The sequence below is a fragment of the Sinohyriopsis cumingii genome, chromosome 8 (genome assembly GCF_028554795.1).
Source record: "Sinohyriopsis cumingii isolate HCF-2022 chromosome 8, ASM2855479v2, whole genome shotgun sequence".
Lineage (NCBI taxonomy): Eukaryota > Metazoa > Mollusca > Bivalvia > Unionida > Unionidae > Sinohyriopsis > Sinohyriopsis cumingii.
Genome location: NC_142968.1, coordinates 19,905,181 through 19,928,299, shown reverse-complemented (window position 1 = coordinate 19,928,299; position 23,119 = coordinate 19,905,181). Strand labels below are relative to the sequence as shown.

Here is a 23,119-nt window from a genome sequence, read left to right as displayed (position 1 = left end):
AGCAACATTAAATTAAAAATTTTAACATTTAATCATAACATGCCTCTAAAGAATAATTTACATTAAGTTTTTTAAAAAAACACTTTGCTCTCTTAAGCTTTCAGCAGAAGATTCCACCTTCTTTAGGAACAAAGTTTCATTTTACTACATGATGACTAACTGTTCCTACATCTTTTTAATTCATATTAAACTGTTATTGTTTGTGATAATGCCATGACGACATCATACTCTTTGTGACAATGTCATGATGACATCACACTGTGACAATGTCATGATGACATCACACTGTGACAATGTCATGATGACATCACACTGTGACAATGTCATGATGACATCATACTCTGTGACAATGTCATGGTGACATCATACTCTTTGTGACAATGTCATAATGATATCATACTCTTTGTGACAATGTCACCATGACATCATACTCTTTTTGACAATATGATGATGACATCATGCTCTTTGTGACAATGCCAGAATGACATCCTCTTTGTGACAATGTAATGATGACATCATACTCTTTGTGACAATGCCAGAATGACATCCTCTTTGTGACAATGTAATGATGACATCATACTCTTTGTGACAATGCCACAATGAGATACTCTTTGTGACAATGTCATGATGACATCATACTCTTTGTGATGATGTAATGATGACATCATACTCTTTGTGACAATGCCACAATGAGATACTCTTTGTGACAGTGCCATGATGACATCATACTCTTTGTGATGATGTAATGATGACATCATACTCTTTGTGACTATGCCATGATGACATCATACTCTTTGTGACAATGTCATAATGACATCATACTCTTTGTGACAATGCCATGATGACATCTTCCTGTTGCATCATCCATGACTTACAAAATTTAAATTGAAAAGTTTTTACAAGCTTTACCTTTCTCAGAAAGGCAAGAGATAGACAATACTGTGGTTGGGTCAACAGATCTTTGGTTTGGGTGTCTTGAACATACTGTGCTGTTTCCTTGCTCAAAGTCAGTAACTGCTGAACCTCAGTAAACTTGTAATGATACTGAGAAGGAAAAAAATCAAAAAATACATCCAAAATTTACAATACAAATAAAATCTCTGGTGATTTATAATTTCAATGTTCTTTAGGGTTTAATCTGAAAAAAAGTATTACATTAATTATAATTAGAGTAGTTTCTCACTATCAATTATCTCTGTATTACATGGTTCCTTATTTAACAGTTCATGATATAACATGGTCATAGGTATAACACAATCCCTGATATAGTATGGCCTTTGGTATAACACAATCCTTAATATAACATGGTTCCTGATATAACATGATCCTTGGTATAACATAATCCCTGTTTTAACACACAATCCCCGATATAACATTTGTCAAGTACAGATCTCATTATACTGGATGAATTATATTTTTCCTTATAATGCCTCTCCGATATACTTGTATGGCAATTCCTGATATAACATGTGTCTAGTATGGATCCCATTATACTGGATGAATTATATTTTTCCTTATAATGCCTCTCCGATATACTTGTATGGCAATTCCTGATATAACATGTGTCTAGTATGGATCCCATTATACTGGATGAATTATATTTTTCCTTATAATGCCTCTCCGATATACTTGTATGGCAATTCCTGATATAACATGTGTCTAGTATGGATCCCATTATACTCAGTGAATTATATTTTTCCTTATAATGCAATAATACATCCTCCTGTATACTTGTATGGCTCCCCATAACATCATTATTCTGAGGGAAAAGTGTATTTATTAGCTTATTCTAAATAATATTCAAAATATACAAACCAAACATTAAATTTATTTCCAATATAATTAAAACACATCAGACAGGCTTACTGACAAAAGTATCTCTTTAAGCTTCATTAGATAAAATGATTCAAAAATGATTATTTATGTAAGGGTATGTGAGTGATTCAAAGACCATGAGAGTTTTTTCATGCCCTCACTGTGTATAAGTAATTTTCCTGAAATTGTTCATGATATACGATAGTTTGGTAATGACCACAGGGACAGTCTTATTAATCATTAAGATCAGCCTAGACAGACGTCACCAGTGTTGACAAAGTGAAGAAAGAGTAGGGATTCTCAAGTACATAGCTGTGTACCCAAAACAAAACAAATCATATGGATAAACTTATGGTTTGCTGCTACCACCTGTTAAGAGCTATAAAGGGATTGAAACAGTTTTCTAAAATTGTTTAAAATGATTATATATTTCAAACAGCAGATTCATGTGTGTCTATGAAGTCTATCAAACTGTCAGATTGCATTCACAAAAACTGAACGATCCCGATCGTGTGTGTGTGTGTGATATATATGGACCTGTGGGTTCTAAAGCTTTAATATGATTAATATGATGGGTTTGGAGGGTAGTTTTTCTCCTGTCATAAAATTAAACATATATTGCTGAAAGAGTGAATTTGAACATTACAAAGTGATTAGAAATGTAGAGATCATGATCTACCCTGAAATCTGTATGAAATCGTTCATGTTATGTGTCAAGTGTGATCGCTGGTCATGTGTAAGCAACTGTACTGTCATCAAGTTCAACATAGCACATCACTAAATACTCATAAAATCTTCTAGAATCTTATTTGAGATGAATTTGCCACACCCATAAATATGTTTATCACACATAAATTCCTGTCTAAATCAGCAATGAAATAGTACTAAGCACTTCATCAGCTGATACTTCGAAAATACATCTGCAGCCAAGATGGCTGATGCTAGATCACATGATCAGTTCCATACACTAAATTTGTCAAGTTTCACATTTTTATATTATTTTCACTCATTCAGTGCCTTCTCTTATACAAGTATGAGTATGCTCTGAAAACTTAATTTTTGTATTCTTCAATTTAATGTGACTCAACATTTTTTTCACGTTCATTAGTACACCACTCCCTCAATAACTCACGCCCGGATAACTCATGGACCCGCTTATAACACGGTGTCCGGTGTGGTTCCCAATTTTGTTCCAAACAAAATATCATTTAAATATCTTTAAAATATGCTGAACAAAAAATTATGATAAGAACTGGTAAATTAAACCTTGATACATCGCTCATTTTATCATCAAAAATGGTGATTAATGCCCGTAAAGATAAAAACCATATTGTGAAATTTGCAATTTCTAAATAAGATACCATATATTATGCAAGTGTTTTTATAATAAATAGTTGTCAATACACTGTAAAGACAGTCTGGTGAAATAATGATCAATGAAAGCTTTGGGTAAATGCTAACACTAAACAGGTGGCAACAGAGGAAGAAATAAACACCAGTTAAATGTTTTGCTATGTGAAAGTCACATTTTAATCCTTTAATTCTGTTTCAGTGTAAACATTATAATCTCAACATATTCTGTTCTATGAAAACATGAAAAGAATCAATCAACCGTCACATCGAAACCTGTGAGTACTTCTGGGGAAGTGTTTGTTGCATTAAAAAATCAACTAAAAGAGACCTGTGTTGTTTTATCACTTTGAATATGTTTTTTGTATCAAATCAAGCATGCGAGGTACAAAGAAAAAATTAAAAGTCATGCAAATCTGAGCATAAGTTTTTGTGATCACTACCATTATCAAAATTCATTTTATTTGACCATTCGGAAATGGATTCACATTTTTATGTACTTAGTATATTAAAGTATATATTACCAATCAGTAATGTGTCTTAATCATTTGTAAATGTGACCATGGAGATTAAAGGAATCAAGCAAAAGGCATACTCACAGACTGAAAAGCTGTGCATCATAGATGGGGTTTATAATGGTGAAGCGATAGCCAAAGTTTGCAATGAACTAAAACTTGCCGAGTTGACACTTTGAGGTTGGCTTAATGATGAGCAGAAACTTTGGGATTACTTATATGATGTTGATTCAGATAATGGGATCAAAAGAAAATGTGCACAGACTGCACAAGATACCAAATTAGATGATGCTGTGTATACATGGTTCACACAGCATCGTAAACTAGGTGTTCCCATCTCTGGAACAATTCTCAAGGCCCAAGCAGAGAAAATGGCAAAAATTATGGACAATGAATCTCATTTTAGGGCAAGCCAAGGATGGCTTTGGAGATTCCAGTGAGTCGACAAACGCAAGTCATTCTCTGCACCTTGCGCAGTGATTAGTATGGTAGTTTTCACATGTTTCTTTCAGTATTCACATAATCTGAAGTAAAAGTTATATGCATGCTGAAAGCATGTGTTGATTGTTAATTATTATTACTGTAGTTGTTCAAACGAATAGGCATACAAGCGTTAATTATTGGAAATTTAAAATGGATAAATGTACACGGAAACACATATGATAAAATTATGAAACTTGTACAGACACTGTTCACAGGCCCTGGAATGTAATGTTAATACTCTGTTCATACTATATATTAGGCATTGAATTCAAACACAATGATCTGGGACAAAATTATTGAATACTGTAAATCTGGGTGCAATTTTTCAATGGAATTACATGCATTATGGATGAATGCATGCCATAATGGCATGATAGTAAATGGTGTTGATACCCTATTCATCATATACATTAGACATGAATACACTTATATGTGCCAATGAGTTGTTCTCTGAAAAAAGGAAAATACTGTAAAACCCCGCATTAACGCAACCCTGCTATTAACGCGAATCAATTTTTTGGACCCCAATTATCTTGTTATAGCGGGGTTCCACTGTAACCCTTATTTGTCCTAAGGCCCCAACAACAAAAGGAAAATGCAGTCTCTCAATTTATCATAGGGTCACAACTACAAAACATTAAGGGAAATGTATCTCAATTTGTCATACGGTCACAACTACAAAACATTAAGGGAAATGCAGTATCTCAATTTGTCATACGGTCACAACCACAAAACATTAAGGGAAATGCAACATCTCAATTTGTCATACTGTTGGACAATACAAGTGAGATATAAAAAAATTTGCATGAAAAGTTACCTGTGGATTAGCTTCTGAAAATATTTCTTCCTCATTCAACGGGTCGTTCAAAGGACTTAGAAGAACTTGTTTTTCTTTTATCTCCAAACACCCCAAAATTCCTTTCAACCATATCTGGATAATATCTTTAGTGATCATCTGAGCTTCTCTGTGATGAAGCAAGTCCTGACAATAAAATATTGTAATTTTAAATTACTGATAAGAAAAACAAGGAAATATATGCGTGTTGCCAGAGCAAAATACTTACAAACACTAAGGCAGTGTAGCATTGTGGTTTAACACTTGGAATTAAAATCAACTGTAATAAATATTGAGGCAGTGTAGCAATGTAGTTTAGTAGTTTGCATTAAAGTATATGATAAACACTGAGACAGTGTAGGATTGTGGTTTAGCACTGTGCATTAAAGTCTAACTTATAAATTGAGGCAGTGTAGCATTGTGGGTTAGCACTGCATTTAAGTCTAACTAATAAACAGAGGCAGTACACAATTGTGGGTTAGCACTGTGCATTCAAGTCTAACTAATAAACAGAGGCAGTGTAGCATTGTGGGTTAGCACTGTGCATTCAAGTCTAACTAATAAACAGAGGCAGTACACAATTGTGGGTTAGCACTGTGTATTCAAGTCTATGATAAACAATGAGGCAGTGTAGGATTGTGTGTTAGCACAGTGCATTCAAGTCTAACTAATAAACAGAGGCAGTACACAATTGTGGGTTAGCACTGTGCATTCAAGTCTAACTAATAAACAGGCAGTACAGGATTGTGGGTTAGCACTGTGCATTCAAGCCTAACTAATGAACAGAGGCAGTAGACAATTGTGGGTTAGCACTGTGCATTCAAGTCTATGATAAACACTGAGGCAGTGTAGGATTGTGGGTTAGCACTGTGCATTCAAGTCTAACTAATAAACAGAGGCAGTATAGGATTGTGGGTTTAGCACTGTGCATTCAAGTCTAACTAATAAACAGAGGCAGTACAGGATTGTGGTTTAGCACTGTGCATTCAAGTCTATGATAAACACTGAGGCAGTGAATGATAGTGGGTTAGCACTGTGCATTCAAGTCTAACTAATAAACAGAGGCAGTACAGGACTGTGGTTTAGCACTGTGCATTAAAGTCTATGATAAACACTGAGGCAGTGTAGGATTGTGGTTTACCAATGTGCATTAAAGTCTAACTGTAATAAACACTCAAGTAGTGCAGGATTGTGATTTAGCACTGCAAGTTCAAGTCTAACTAATAAACACTGAGGCAGTGTAGGATTGTCATTTAGCACTGCAAGTTCAAGTCCAACTGTAACAAACAGCATTGTGATTTTATGCTGCAAGTTCCATTCTGTCATAAACACTGAGGCAGTGTAGCATTGTGGTTTAGCAGTGAGTTCACATCTAACTGTAATAAACACTGAGGCAGTGTTGTATTGTGGTTTAGCAATGTGAGTTCCAATCCAAGTGTAATAAACACTGTGGCAGTGTAGCATTGTAGTTTAACACTGCGAATTCTACCTATAATAATTGCAATGTGCTCATAAGAATTCTCTTCAGGTAATTATGGTCGCTAATTGAAAGTTTGATATTTTGTCTTAATCTTAACAAGATAGCTCTTTCAACTGATGATTTAAAACTGAATTATTTTAAAGCTTTTAAAAATGCAAGTATAATTAATCAGAGTTTGATAAAAATGTTTCTCCAAAGGTAAGAAAATCTTAAAATCTGAATTTCAAACAATAATTTTTTTTAAATATAGAAGATTTGAACATAAAGTTTCCACTGTCATCTAAAAACACACACAATGAAATTTGGGATTACAAAGTTATGTATATGTTCTAGTGACCAAAGACAGGGATTTTGGAGTAAACACTTTTGCTTTCACACTCTACCAAGTCAAGAATATCAAGAAATTTTAATTTTTTTGTAAACACCAGAAAATAAATTTTAAATTCTTGCAATTTCAAAGCCAAGCAATATTAAACAATCCTAAGTATGGTCCAATAATTTCTATATAGGTCTAAAACGTAATAAATTCTAAAGAAAGTTATGTTCAATAATATCCGAGATATAAAAATGTATTTTTTATTTAAAATTTCTTAAATTTTTTAAACTTGAATTAAAATAAAGTTTTTGTAAAGTGATTAATATTCTCTTTTGGGGCCCCGAGTGGCCGAGTGGTCTAAAGCGCTCTCCGTTACGGATCACTGCAATCTCATCTCTGTCTGCGTGGGTTCGAGTCTCAGATTCGGCTAAAGTGGGTATGTGAGAAAGCTTGCCAGTAGCTTCTCGTGGGTCGGTGGTTCCTTCCGGGGGTTTCCCGGGTTCTTCCTCCACCATTAATACTGGCCGCCATGTATAACCTATCGTGTGCTAAAAAATGGTGTTAAACCTTACAACAACAACATTCACTTTCCATGCTGAGACATTTTATGAAAGCAGGACTAATCCACCACTAGACAAAATCAGAGTGATAACCCTTAAGGTAATTGTTTCCATATTTTCTTTAGAGTTTTGATACAGAACATTTGATGGAAAACATGTAAGTTTTAAATAAATCCAGTGATGTTAAAAGCTTTCTTTTAATTACACATTGGGGTTGGCATGTATGCAGTAGTTACATGGAACCCAAGTCAACCTATTGGGCTTTGAAAAGATAACAAAACTTTAATTGTCTGGACCAAACAAGAAATCTTTCTTGACTTGGGTTCCATGTAACTACTGCATACATGCCAACCCCTGGCGAGGAAAAAGTGTAATCAAAGTGGACAAAAATAGTAATCCAAGCAGAAAAAGAGTAATCCACATATAACATGATAAAAATTCAATGAGCATATGTACAAAATGATTTATTTATCCTTCTGGACTTTTAACATCAATTACTTCTTCAAGTTTTCATACATAACACTTTGAACTTTAAAAAGCAATATACTCTCAAACTGCATTTCAAAACACTTTGTACCAGCTGAGACTATAAATAGTTTGCACACCAGCAGAGCACTAAGTACTGGGTTATTACAGAGCCTGGATCTAAATTCAGTTTTACTTTTGTTAACAATGCTGAACAATCTCTAACAGTCAACATTAGAATGGTAAAGAACCAATATTCCTTTCATAACCTGAAAAAGGAGAGGAAATTTATATCTTCCAGTTAATGGGTCTTTTAGATGGCAAATAAGATGAAAAATCAACTCTGTCTACATGAAGTATATTGTCAGGTAGAGTGCCAACTTGATACTTCAGGAGTTCTCCTTCTAATTTATCAGCAGCCTTTCCTGCAGCATCAACATCATATGACAGAGACAACCTGATATGAACAATGATGGAGACATTTTTCAAAATATAGTATGCAAGTCCTTTATGAATTCCAGTCATCACTGATGCAGCATCACCTGAAAACCCAATGCAGTTCTGTCAACTTATAGTTATTCAAAGCATTATCAAGCAAATAAAAAATTGTTTTCTCAAGTGGAATATACTGTCAATTCTGGTAATGAAAGAAGAGCACTCTGACTTTGCCCTTTTCATTGTCAAAGTCTCTTACACAGACTGGGTACAACTTTTTGTCATCATAATCACTACTCCTGTCTGTTGCAATACAAACGGCCCAATTTTCATGGCTTTTGCAGTTTTAAGTGGCATGTATCTTCTGCTAAACACCTAACAATATTAGATGATTTTGTCCTTGCACATGCATATTTTCTGCAACTTTGGAATCAGGAAACATTCGTTTGAACAAAGGCCTAATGTAGTCTTCTACCGCTAGGTGTAGTCCGTGTTCTTTCAAGAACTCGGTACATAATGCCTCTGCATTTATAAAATTTGTTTCCACAATTTAGTTTTGCTGTAAAAAAAGAAGTTACCTAAGTACTGGAGTTAGTAAAATGAGCTAATTCAAGGTTTCTTTGTTTTACCACCATGATCAATATTAAAATCCTTTCCACACAGCCTGCAAGGGGCGTGAAGCTGCCCTAAAATGGAACGCTGTATTATGTAATTCATGTATTCATCTCTCAATTGATTTTTCACATTTTCTAATCCATCTGTGAAATTATTTGAAAAACATTTTTGCTCTAACACATGCACTGACTAGAATAAATCTGACTTGATTTTTAGTGCTAAATACCTACAGACTGGTCCTTTACCAGATATCAATTTGAACAAAGAATCTGCGAGCAAAGATTACAAGTTAGGAAACCAGTCTGTTCTCTCCTAACTAAGCCATACAGCTGCTATAAATAGAAACCAAGGTCAAAAGGTTGAAAGTAGAACCAGCCTGTTTCTTGGAAATGCTATAAATAGAATAGAACATAACACTGTTAGGAAAGTGCATGCAAGTCTATGGACAAGCGTACTCTCATGTTGCATGTACATAGAAGCCATCTCTTCTAGAATAAAGTCTATGGGATTAATGTGATGTTAATAAAAATGAGAAAAAAAATTACTGATTAATTTTTGGAGGGGGATATACCAAAAACATGTAATCCGAATACCTTTATGCATAAGGCGTAATTTAGTGAAAAAAAAGCATAATAATTACACCAAAAGCTTAACGGTTGGCATGTATGCAACTGATACATACACATAATCTAGTGACACTCAGCAAGAAGTAAAGATGGCCAATATGCAGTTGGATGGAGTCTTTAGAACAAATTATTTTACCATTTATCTGTGTAATGCGTGCAATCTGTACATTATTACCTTTAATTAGGGGAATAAACAAGATGATAGTTTTTTGTTACACCTGTGGTTCTTTGTCCATTGAAATTATACTCTTCCAGGTAGTAAAATTCTCATATGCTTCTAATTACAGGTACCTTGGATTATAGGTAAAACCAATGGATTTCTTGTAAATACTTGGATTACAGGTAAATGCTTGGAATACAGGTTCCCTGGTTTTCAAGGGTGCATAAGCTTTTTTAAATTCTGTTTGACTGTTACTATAGCAACAGTGCATACATCAACATTTACATTTGGCCTAAGTCAGGAAAAATGTAATATATATATATATGTATATATATATATGTATGTATGTATGTATGTATGTATGTATATATATACATATATATATATATATATATATATATATATATATATATATATATATATATATATATATATGAATGAGGAAAGCCATACACAGAACATTAAGCTAATATTCTTTATATTCTTTTCCAGTTTTGTTATTGTGTACACAATAAAGTTTGCATGTAAAATCTGAATGGCATGGGATGCTATACAGCTAGTGTATGAGCATTTCAGTATCAAAACCTCATGAGACTTAACATGTTCCCTTGTCATTTCTGAAATTCACACCTGAGTCCAAGTTGAGAAGAAGAGGGGACCAACCATCTGTTTTCCTGTCTGACCTCAAAATAACTTCTAAGTAAGCTTTCTTACCATCACTAATAGAGCAACAGGAGGTCTGGTTTTGTTTGATCCATAAAGTACCTCTGTAAATCCTAAGAATTTTGAACACAGATTTGGGGAAAGGAGGTAGTAAACCTTGTTTACTGTCTTGTCAAAAGAACCACCCTTCCTCCTTATCCATCACTGATCTGTTGAATGGATAAGATGGTCATATCAGAGGAGGTGAAAGTCCTAACATGACAGGCTGTTATGAGAATTCATCTATGTCAACAAAACTGATCTTCAGTTATCCTGTTTTTGCTTGTAGGGCAAGACAATTTGATCTCATCTCCCTCTTTGGAGGAGGTTTTGTGATTGAAGATTTGTCATCCTGGATTGACCATTTCCTCTCTAGGTAGATGAGTAGTGGTCCCCTTTCCTTCTCTCAATAATAAAGCCTATGGAGCAATGACAGAGCCATCCATAGTGTGATGGTAGGCAAAATAAATAAGGCTGACTCACCACCAGGCAGTAGGAGTTCCTGAGCCATAGTAAAGTTGAAAGGAAACATGAAAAGAAGAGAAATGACATAAGCCTTTCCCTTATACGTACATGAAAACTTGGATCTCAATTGTCATTGGAACTGAGGGGAAACAAAGAAAGGCACAGTATATAACTGTGTCCAGGTCTGTGCCCCAATCCCAACAACCATACCAAGTGATCAGCACCCAAATGACCAGTACCTTGTGTCTGATGCTCAATGCCTGGTGACGACCACTTGGTGACTTTCACTTGAGACACTAGCCAGTGACTGGTGTTCAGTACTCAGTGCCTGGTGAATAGTAACAAAACTTCAATGACTGTCACTTGACTCATTACCTGGTGACCAGTGTCTGGTTACAGACCTTTGTGACTGTCTCCTGACACACAACCCAGTGTCAGGAGTGCAGTGTCCAGTGATTGTCACCTGACACACTACCTGGTAAATGGTACCTGGTGCCATGTGACATAGGCACCAAAAATGATCAGTCATTTAATGCAGATCTTACTGGGGTGTCTCTATCTGGTGAACTCAACACCAATGAACAAGATATTCCTTATATATATACAAACAGGTCTACTTTAGTTGGGAGACAGCTAAAAACTTCTTTCCATGTGTCACTGATTGATCTCACAATGAAGAAATGGTCAATTTCCATACCATGGAGAAAAGTTAGAACCTTATGGATCTATGTGACTTTCCTCATTTTGGAAGTGCTGTAGACATTTTCCTGGTAAAGGAGAGTCTTTCAGTGACAGAGGTAGAAACAGATTAATTCATCCTGACCCAATAGGTACAGCAACTTTCTACTAAGTATTGTTGTTGTTGTTGTTGTTGTGGGGGTTTAACGCCATTTTTCAGCACACGATAGGCCATATATGGCGGCCAGTATTAATGGTGGAGGAAGAAACCGGGAAAACCCCGGAAAGAACCACCGACCCACGAGAAGCTACTGGCATGCTTTCTCACATATCTACATTGGCTGAATCTGAGACTTGAACCGGCGCAGACAGAGGTGAGATGGCAGTGATCCGTAACGGCGAACGCTTTAGACCACTCGGCCACTCGGGGCCCCCTACTAAGTATTGTACTTCATTAGATCACAGGCAACAAACAGGACAACTGCATGCACACACACACACACACACAGAGAGCAAGTGGGGGGGGGGTCCAAGCAGTCTTTTTAAATGTGAATGTATCAATACTTTGAGGCATGCTGAATGCTGAAGGAGATACAACAAACAAACATAATGAACCAGAACATGAACTGAGTGATCAATAATTACCCTAACACCAATAATTACCCCTACACCAGTTACCAATAGATAAATAAACACAAAATTTCTAGTGAGGTACTCAAAACCTTCAGATTCAATGAAAAGAGACACAGATATATGAAAATTAGGCAAGGACTGGGGAGAAAATGACAAATACAAAACAAAAATGGATATTACTGACAGCAAAAATGCAAAAAGAGAATTTAGATGATGAAAAGATTGAGTGCAAGAACTGTATGAAGTCCACATAAAAGGATGATATTGGATCATGGTGTCTTTTATTCTAGACCTCCAATTACTAATTGGAGGAGGGAATAATCTCCTTAAACAAGGGACTAGTGCTTGGAAAAGATAAATCAATGCAATTATAGCAGGTAGTGTATTACCAATATTAAAAATGTTTTTAAAAGGAATGGGTATGTAAAGGGTTTAATGACACATAAGCACTATACTGGCTATATTGTGCTATTTGAAGGGAATATCTGGTCAAATGTATATGAAATGCTCATTCAGTTATTTTACCCCAATTTAAAATGTTTACAAAGTATGATCACAGTCTGTCCACTATTAGAATTTTTCTAATCTAAACATTATAGATGGCTCTCATACAGAATGAGCACTTGTTTAAAATTTTCCATAAATTACAGTACCTTGATTTCTTCAATAGATGAAGCATCCTCAGGCCTTGACATGATGGCGGCTTTCAAGGTGACCTGTGGGGTTCTGCCACCACAAAGTATGGGTTGTGTGAGGACACGCCATGTTTGTGAAAAATATCCTGGCTTCTTGGACTTGAAGATTACCCTAATCTTAACTGACTCACCTGGCAGCAACACACCTACATAGAAATAACAAGAATGCTATGTAGAAATCCCAGCTGCATGGTAACCTTAGCTGACACACCAGGCAGTAACACAACTAAAAGCATGTTATGTAGAAATCCCAGCTACATGATAAATCAGTTTTGTCAACATTGCTAGTGAAATCTAAGCATCTTTACATATAAAACAGAAGAGATCAAAAAGAGAATACTGATTTCCTTGAGTTTTGGGTAATATTTAAACTTACACATTTTATTCATACACAACACGAAACAGCAGGGAAAATTGCCAAGCTAAAGTTAACAATGCCTAATTATGCCTAGTGATTAGCACAGCATTTTCTGTATCAGTTATTTTCTTTTGAAAAAGTTTTACCACTTTACAAGTAACTTTTATTTCATAGTGAACCATGCAGCTTTATAGAGAAGCTCAGAATCCCTTCGGTTTTTCAACTGCATTTAAGAAATGCTATTTTCAGCTTTCGGTGCTCTAGTAAATTTTCTTTGTGAATCCTGTGGATTATTTTATGATGCAATCAGTACCGATAATGATTTAATATATATTATAAGACATAAAGCCCAATGCAAACAGAGAACAGACATTATGTAAAGATTTGACATGCATTTCAAGACTTTCTGGAATCTCAGAGGTTTGATGATTTGAAAAAAGAGTCTGTGGAGGGTACTGACATTCTACTGGTTGAAAGCAATTTCCAAGATTTCAAGATAAAAGCCTTTCTTCATTTTAATGTATGTACCACCACAAATGTATACTAACAGGCAGATGGATGACAGACAACAGACATATGGACGACAGACAACAGAAAACCCTAAAACTCTTCTGGTCTATGATCAGTAGAGCTAAACATGGAAGTTTCAGGAATTAAGAATGAAGGGGAAAAAAGATGATATTCATAAGGTTTAATTGAGATTTCAAAAATAATAAAGAGTTTTTATGTCTTTCTGCTGGGCATTAAAAGATACGATAAGGGTTGAATTGTAAAAAGAAAACATTTTCCTCCCCAATACATAGATTTAATGTGTTCAACCTGGAATTACCTCTAGTCTGGAAAATGAAATTATATTTACAAACTCAAGTATCAATTTTTAAATGCATCCTCACCTTCATTCCCAAAGAAGTAAAATGGAGTTGATTTGTGAGGATCTGGTAAATATGACTTTCTGGTAGGACATTTCTAGTGGCAGAAGCAGGAAGAAAAGGCAGAAAGAGAGAGTGAAAGACTGAATGAACAAGAAAACCAAGGAAATATAAATAAATATATAAACTTACGAAGAGCAATGCAAAACTCATTTCTCACTAGCCTGTCAGGCTTTCGACTCTAAATGAGTCTTTTTCAAAGGCAAACACAAAACAGATACAAAACAAACAATAAACTATAAACACAAAAAAGCACTGAAATTACAAAAGTTTACTATTTCTACTGGAATCAAAGCTTCATAATGTTTTATTGTTGTTGTTGTAGGGTTTAACGCATTTTTCAGCACACAATAGGCTAGACATGGCAGCCAGTATTAATGGTGGAGGAAGAAACCCTGAAAAACCCCGGAAAGAACTACCAACCCACGAGAAGCTACTGGCAAGCTTTCTCACATACCCACATTGGCTAAATCCGAGATTCGAACCCATGCAGACAGAGGTGAGATGGCAGTGATCCGTAACGGAGAGTGCTTTAGACCACTCGGCCACTCGGGGCCCCTATAATTTTTATGTTTCAACTAACTGACTTCAGCTTGACTGATGATGCAATGTATCTATTTATATCGACCTAAAAATGGATCAGCCATATCACCATCTGTTTTTTATGTAAATTCTTGTAAACATAAATTATATCCCATATATTTCATTGTTTTATTAGTAATTATAAACGAGTGACTAATGAGCAAAATGAAAAAAATATTTAAATGTAATTGTGCTGATTTTAAAATGATGATGATTTTATTTGTGCATGGTTGTCTTTTTCTAGTCTTCTTAATTTAGTCCACTTGGTTTCAATGTTCTAAGTGGGAATATCCAGTAAGATTCTTTTTCATTCCCAGTTTCAGATCTCTAGTTGGGGTTGTGAGCAACTGCAATCAGTGTTACATCCCTGAAAGAGTGGCCAAGGGGAGAAAAGTGTTCTGCAACTGGACTTCTGTCCAACTTCTTTATCATCCAGTCCCTGAGTGGCTGAGTGGTCTAAAGTGCTCAACATTACGGATCACTGCCATCTTACCTCTGTCTGCGTGGGTTCGAGTCTTGGGTTCGGCCAATGTGGGCATGTGAGAAAACTTGCCAGTAGCTTCTCATGGGTTGGTAGTTCTTCCCAGGTTCTTCCTCCACCATTTATACTGGCTGCCATGTATAGCTTATCTTGTGCTGAAAAATGGTGTTAAACCCTACAACAACAACAACAAAATCAACTATCATCCAGTCAATTCTGTGAAGACTGATCCTTTTGTTTAGCTTTTCAGTTTCTCCAACATTCTGAAGGCCAAAGATCTTACATGTGGTGAGATAAATTACATTCTGTTTTGAATGTTCTGTTCAGACCATGTAAATTTAGTTTTCTTGCTCATTGCTGTGCTTGAGAATTTGCTGGTCTCTATCATATGTTGATAGGTTTTGCACGTTTATCACCACAGGGACCAGACTTGCTAGGGTGGTCTTGGCTTGTGACTGGCGATAGCCTCTCTCTGACTAGGATATCTTGCAGGGTTTTTTGGTTTGCAGTAGGCTATACCTGGTTTGTTTGCGAGGATAAACTTTATTGTGTCACAAGATTCCATAATGTGCCAGTGTTTCTGGAAGATTTTACCTACTTTGGGGTTATCTGGATGGTAGGTCAGGATAAATGGTATACAATCAACCTTTTCTTTCTCTCTATATTTGAGTAGGTCATAGCGGTTTGTTTGTGGAGCCATTTTTGTTGTCTGTGCTGACAGGTCTTCATCGGTTCATCAAATGTTCAGATAACTCTCCAGATCGATTTTGGAATGCTTCATCGTTGGAGCAGATTTTGTGTATCCCCAGTGCCTGGTTATATGGGATGTTCCAAATGCAATGTTTAGGATGCAACTGGGTGGGAGAAGATATTGGTGTTTATCAGTTGGTTTTAAATATATGTTATATGGAAATTGTTTTCTACCAGTCTGGTTGTTTAGCTGAGGATAACTTGGTTTGAGTTGGAGAATTTTGTCGTGATTTTTATCTAAGGATGGAAGTTGTTTGCTTTTGCTATGAAATCATTCAGATTTTCTCTTCCATGTTGCCACTTCATTTCTTTATCATCGATTTAGCATACCCACAGGTATGATGTAAGTTCAACTGATGCTAAAAGTTGATCCTCCAGTCTTCCATAAAAATATGGAACAGCCTTTTCTTTTTACTGGCAAGACTACTTTCACTTACTGAATTTGTGACCTGGCAATTTCCAAACCAGCCATTCAATGAATTAATCAATCAGTCACTCTCTTTTGAATTGACACATGAATGCATACACACATACATTTTCCTAAGTCTTTTTATTGCTAATGTTATGCAATTTACCCAAAATGGATTGGCCTAGGGCTATATCAGATGAAGGTGTATAATTCGTCATTTCACCTTGACTGATGGGCATCAGGTTTTTCCATTTTGAATCTTTCTTATCTGCAGTTTGTAAACATTTTGTATTTGTAAAGGGTGCTTGTCATCAGCCTTTATAAATGCAAATATTGGTAATAAAAACTGAGGATTTCAAACTATTGAACATACTACATGTACTGAATAAAATAAAATATGGCATCATTCTGTTTTCCACATTTTTTTATACCAATGATACTTTGTGAATTTCTGATAAAGTCCATTATTCCTTTCTACATTCTATACATGATGCTAAGTGTTTTTCCATTAATAATTTTGTATACTATGGCTATTACTTTGTATATCATCTCTATTATTTTGTATATCATCTCTATTATTTTATACATCATGGCTGTTATTTTGTATATCATCTCTATTATTTTATACATCATGGCTGTTATTTTGTATATCATCTCTATTATTTTATACATCATGGATATTACATTGTATATCATCTCTATTATTTTATACATCATGGATATTACATTGTATATCATCTCTATTATTTTATACATCATGGCTGTTATTTTGTATATCATCTCTATTATTTTATACATCATGGATATTACATTGTATATCATCTCTATTATTTTATACATCATGGATATTACATTGTATATCATCTCTATTATTTTGTATATCATCTCTATTATTTTATACATCATGGCTGTTATTTTGTATATCATCTCTATTATTTTATACATCATGGCTGTTATTTTGTATATCATCTCTATTATTTTATACATCATGGATATTACATTGTATATCATCTCTATTATTTTATACATCATGGATATTACATTGTATATCATCTCTATTATTTTGTATATCATCTCTCTATTATTTTATACATCATGGCTGTTATTTTGTATATCATCTCTATTATTTTATACATCATGGATATTACATTGTATATCATCTCTATTATTTTGTATATCATCTCTATTATTTTATACATCATGGCTGTTATTTTGTATATCATCTCTATTATTTTATACATCATGGCTGTTATTTTGTATATCATCTCTATTATTTTATACATCATGGATATTACATTGTATATCATCTCTATTATTTTATACATCATGACTATTACTTTGTATTCATCTCTATTACTTTGTATTCATCTCTATTAATTTGTATATCATCTCTATTATTTTATACATCATGGATATTACATTGTATATCATCTCTATTATTTTATACATCATGGCTGTTATTTTGTATATCATCTCTATTATTTTATACATCATGACTATTACTTTGTATTCATCTCTATTACTTTGTATTCATCTCTATTAATTTGTATATCATCTCTATTATTTTATACATCATGGATATTACATTGTATATCATCTCTATTATTTTATACATCATGGATATTACATTGTATATCATCTCTATTATTTTATACATCATGACTATTACATTGTATATCATCTCTATTATTTTATACATCATGGCTGTTATTTTGTATATCATCTCTATTATTTTATACATCATGGATATTACATTGTATATCATCTCTATTATTTTATACATCATGGATATTACATTGTATATCATCTCTATTATTTTATACATCATGGCTGTTATTTTGTATATCATCTCTATTATTTTATACATCATGGATATTACATTGTATATCATCTCTATTATTTTATACATCATGACTATTACTTTGTATTCATCTCTATTAATTTGTATATCATCTCTATTATTTTATACATCATGGCTATTATTTTGAATACTATGTCTATTACTTTGTATATGATCTGTATTATTTTGAACATCATGGCCATTATTTTGTATATAATGGCTATTATTTTGTATACTATGGCTATTACTTTGCATACCATCTCTATTATTTTATATACATGGCCATTATTTTGCATAGCATGCTATTTAAAGAAAAGTGTGAACAGTAAAGTCGAATAATATTGAAAAACAATGAATAACCTTTAAGTTTTAAATTACATGTAGCCTATCACATTCAATCATACATGTGAACAAATAGTTTATTCTGCATTTATACTTATATATCCATGGACTTAACTAATAAGAACAATTCCACATCACTTACATATAGTTTCACTTTATAACAAAACAAAGAAAGAGGATCTCACAATGTGCACATTTCTTCAGCAAATGACTGAAACGATTTGGTAAGTTACATACATTCATCTGAAAGGAGAACAAATGTACAATTCTGAATATCATGTTAAGAAACACTCAATCTGTATGCTCAAACCACAACAGCAGGGGAATACAATGTTACCCTTGTCCCATCATCCAACCTTCAAACCATGGCCATGTTTGGTTTTTTGGTTTTGGGGCATCTGCGCTCCATTAACATTTCTAGTTTTAATAAATCTTATTAAAAGCAAATTTGTCAGAAATTATGCTTCTTCGAGAATACTTACCCAATCACACATTATGTTAGGAATATTAGCCTGCTACCTCGTGAATCTTATTTTTCTATATAGACAAAGGATAATAACTCTTGCCCATTACCTCCCTTTGCCACAAACAGGTATTGCTAGTTTTTAGCTGAGTGATATACTAATGAGAATGATCGCATGGTGGGGTGGTTGGGAGGGTTTTTAAGGAATGTGATTGGGTAAATATTCTTGGATAAACATAATTTAACGAAAAACTTGCTTTCTCTTCAAATACATTTGCAAATAACATTATGTTATGGAAAATAGGTAATAGGAGGAGGGAATGTTGAGCATCCAGTCTCTACCTTGGGTATCCTACTAGGGAAGGATGGCTGGATTCCACAAGAGAACAATAACCCATTCACTAATTACATAAGCAACACATCCTAGGGTAACTTGATCATGACCCTTACATATGGTTAAAAAGTTAAATATTTTAATCTTCTTACCTACAAAATGTCACTGGCAAATCCAGAGAAGATGATAGGCTGTGTTGATTGTTTTAATTGGGTCTGATGGCCGTCCTTGCTGCTGCCATCAGACCTACCAGATTCAAGGTCTGTATCTGCAGAGCTAAATCTCGGATACTTGAGAAGGTTGACTATGCATGCCAGCCATCAGCTTCTGGGACATCTCGGATTAAAATGTCAGGTTCCAAAATGAGGCTCACAGACATGGATAGAATCTCATGATTGGTAATCTTCAAGAGATCTTTTGAGACCTCAATGGCAAAAGGGTGCCACTGTGCTGGCAACTCATTTGCAAGGGGCACATAAAAAGACGGCTGAGCAGGATCAAGTCTGCTACTGCATTGAATAATCCAAGGAGTTGCAATAACTCTCTCACTGAAATCCAAGTCCTGTCAGAAATGGACTTTGATGATTTTGATTATGCAAATATGAGGAAGCTGCACCAGACTCAGGCTGGTTAAAAACTCAATGCCCATTTGGACAAAATTCAAGGATGGATGTAAATCAGACTTTTCCCAGTTCACTAGAAAGTCCAGATGATCTAAAAGATAGAGATCATTCCTGCCTTGGAGTAGGATAGAACTTACCATGTTTTCTGGAGCATGTCATCCGGGTATGTTGTTGTTGTTGTTGTGGGCTTTAACGCCATTTTTCAGCACACGATAGGCTATACATGGCAGCCAGTATTAATGGTGGAGGAAGTTGTTGTGGGATTTAACGCCATTTTTCAGCACATGATAGGCTATACATGGCAGCCAGTATTAATGGTGGAGGAAGAACCCGGGAATACCCCAGAAAGAACCACCGAGCCATGAGAAGCTACTGGCAAGCTTTCTCACATACCCACATTGGCCAAATCCAAGACTCGAACCGGCGCAGACAGAGGTGAGATGGCAGTGATCCATAACGGAGAGCGCTTTAGACCACTCGGCCACTCTGGGCCCTTTGTCATTCAGGGATGCTGCCATCATTGTAGATGATGTTGACTGAGACTGGGTGATGATGCAATCCATACCCTTGATAAAACCCAAGAGCTGATGTTGAGGCCCAAGGGTAGGACTTTGGTAAGCAAAACTCAGTGAGGTGGAGTGAAACCCAAAGCCCCTCCAAATTGACCAAATTGACCTTTATCACCCAATCATTCTGAGGAAAGAGGGAGATCCTTTGAGCCCAAAATTGCAGGAGTAGGCAGCCCAGGGGTAGGTTGTCAGGGAAAATAGGTCAATGTCAATGGTTAGGACATTTCAAGAAGAACTTTGATTTCTTGACTGTGCTCAATTGCTTCCTAGGTTTGCTAGACTCTTGTCTCCTGGTGTTGGGTTGGGATCAATATTGGAGAACATCTGACTGAAAAGGTTTCTTCTCCTAAGCCTGTTAAACATCCTTTTTGCACTGGCAGGGGATAAGTGGTTCCAAATGCCTGTGTGGGTTGAGCAGCCAGTTGTTTGGGCAGATCGTGAGCTTCCTCCAAAAAGCAATGGTGACCCATTTTGGGTCATCAGTGAAGCAAGGGTATAATGTGGTTTGAGTGACATGGACCACAGACATGCATCACATCGTATCAGGTCTAAGTTGGCCCAAACTGTCAAGGCATTGGCCATGGTAAAAAGTGAGCTGCCTGGTTACTGACCGACCCTAGCAATCCTGGCATTCACCTCTCAAGTGTGGCTATTGTCAGATTTCTCTGTGAGTCGGAAGATTGCTAATGAGGTCAGATGTAACGGTGAGGATGTCACAATGACATTCCAAACTAGCTTGGACATGGCATGGAATGCATTTTTTTTCACTTTATGATACAGTGGAGTGGACATGTTAACAGCTGCTAAATTCTTGTTAAGGGCCGGGAGATCAGTACTGACAGTGTACGAGAGAGTTTTACACCAGCGAGATGAGAATGTTGCTGGAACATGGCCTTCTGGGTAAAAAGCGCTAGAATATCCTAGGTCACCAATTCTTCCTGAAAGCCAGTCAATGATCTCCATGAGGAAGGAGTCAGAAGGATGATGTCTCTTCCCACTTGCCAAAATCTATCAACACCTTAACTTTATAGTGTTGGGTAGCAATAGTGGGTGGAAGGCATTCTGAAATAGCCAATACCTGAGAAATTTCGTCCACTGCCCCTTTCAAGCTTAATACAGTCTTTTCCATAGTCAGATCTGAATATAGTTGATTTGATGGAGCTTTATCACCTTCACTGTATGCTGAGTCCCATTTTGGGATGGCTTGCAGCTCTGCATAAGTCATGCCAGGTGACATCTATGACCGCAGCCGATCGTCTTTGAAGATCTCACTAACTCACTATTATGGATAAGCAGTGAACATTTTGAATGTCCAGAAGTGCCAACTGTTTTGCCCGCCACATGGTCAGCCTGGATAATGGCAGTATAGAAGATGGTCTGGCTATCACTGGTACTAGCTGCTCCAAAAGCCTGGCTGGATGGACAGATTCCTCACTGAAATCTCCTGCATAGTAATGGTAAGTTGCTGCCGGTGTGGCTAGGCAGATGAATCTGTCAATAAGATTCCCATTTCAACAAAAAGGTCCATGTACTGGGATGGCTCGACAGTCAGTGATGGATCAACGGCTGGGGATGACGGGATGGCCAGCAACGATGCGGTATTATGAACTGGATCTAATGGATCCAGCAAAAAACCATATGGGTCCTGACTTAAAGACCATGCTCAGATATGCAGAGGGAATTAAACCAATTGGGCCGCCTAAAATTGGGGGAATACTCCCACAATGAGTTGGAAAAGGGTGCTGAAGAGGGGGAAAAGGGATAAAATTTGCAATGATGTCAGGAGTTGCTTCGTCTCCTGGACCAGAAAATGCATCTGTCCTAAGGCAGACTGTTGTACCCTTTCCACATCTTCCTCCTCCAAAGCCAGTGATGTGACTGTAGCTAATGGTTGCAAACAATGAGTTTTCGGTGATGTTGGTGGGGAGGGGAGTCCAGCATCACCCACAAGACTCACAATTGAGAATGACTTGGGATGTGTCCTAACGATGTCAACGCTTTCCTTCCTCGACTTACTCCATTGTTCCTTCCCTTTAGCTGCCTTCTGAACCACTAAGGCCCAGACTGCCTCTGACCACATGTTGCCTGTGCTGCATGGCACTGACAATGTACATTTTGTCCATAAATTCAGGAGTTGTGGTTGTCCTCCCTAGCTTTGAACTTTTTGCACTTCATGTACCTAAAGATCTTTGTACTGAAAAAAGCATGAGAACACAAATAAAAAATTAGTGTAAGTGTTTTTGCATTTTTAACATAACCTTAACAATTTGAGTCATACTGCTATGATGTCTGAAGTGTGGCAGTTTATAGTGATGTCTCACACTGGGGCATCATGCCAAAGACATCATGTCCCATCCAGTTACATTATCCTGACTCCAGGTCAACCAGTCCTAATACAAATCTCTGAATGCTGAGCGCCAAGTGAAGCAGCTGCTAGAACCATTTTTATACAATTTTGCTATGACTTGACCAGGGTTCAAACCCATGACCTCCTGCATCCGAGGCAGCTGCTCTAACAACTTAGGCCACATAAATTAGTAGTGCAGTATGTTACTCAATAAATCACTCTCATTACTAACAGAAAAGTGAAAATAGTGTCATGTTAGATGCT

The 23,119-nt window shown here is 35.9% G+C and overlaps 1 protein-coding gene across 1 annotated transcript in view; it reads right to left on the bottom strand.

Annotated features, from left to right (window-relative positions):
- The window catches only part of LOC149793090 (MYCBP-associated protein-like), a 112,389-nt gene that overhangs the window by 36,365 nt on the left and 52,905 nt on the right, over nt 1-23,119 (bottom strand). The window contains exons 13-16 of the mRNA XM_089968948.1: nt 14,080-14,152; nt 12,787-12,974; nt 4,981-5,145; nt 910-1,044 (exon numbers count right to left, since the gene is read on the bottom strand). Coding sequence (XP_089825074.1) covers nt 910-1,044; nt 4,981-5,145; nt 12,787-12,974; nt 14,080-14,152 — 561 coding nt within the window. The remainder of the gene's footprint in view (nt 1-909; nt 1,045-4,980; nt 5,146-12,786; nt 12,975-14,079; nt 14,153-23,119) is intronic.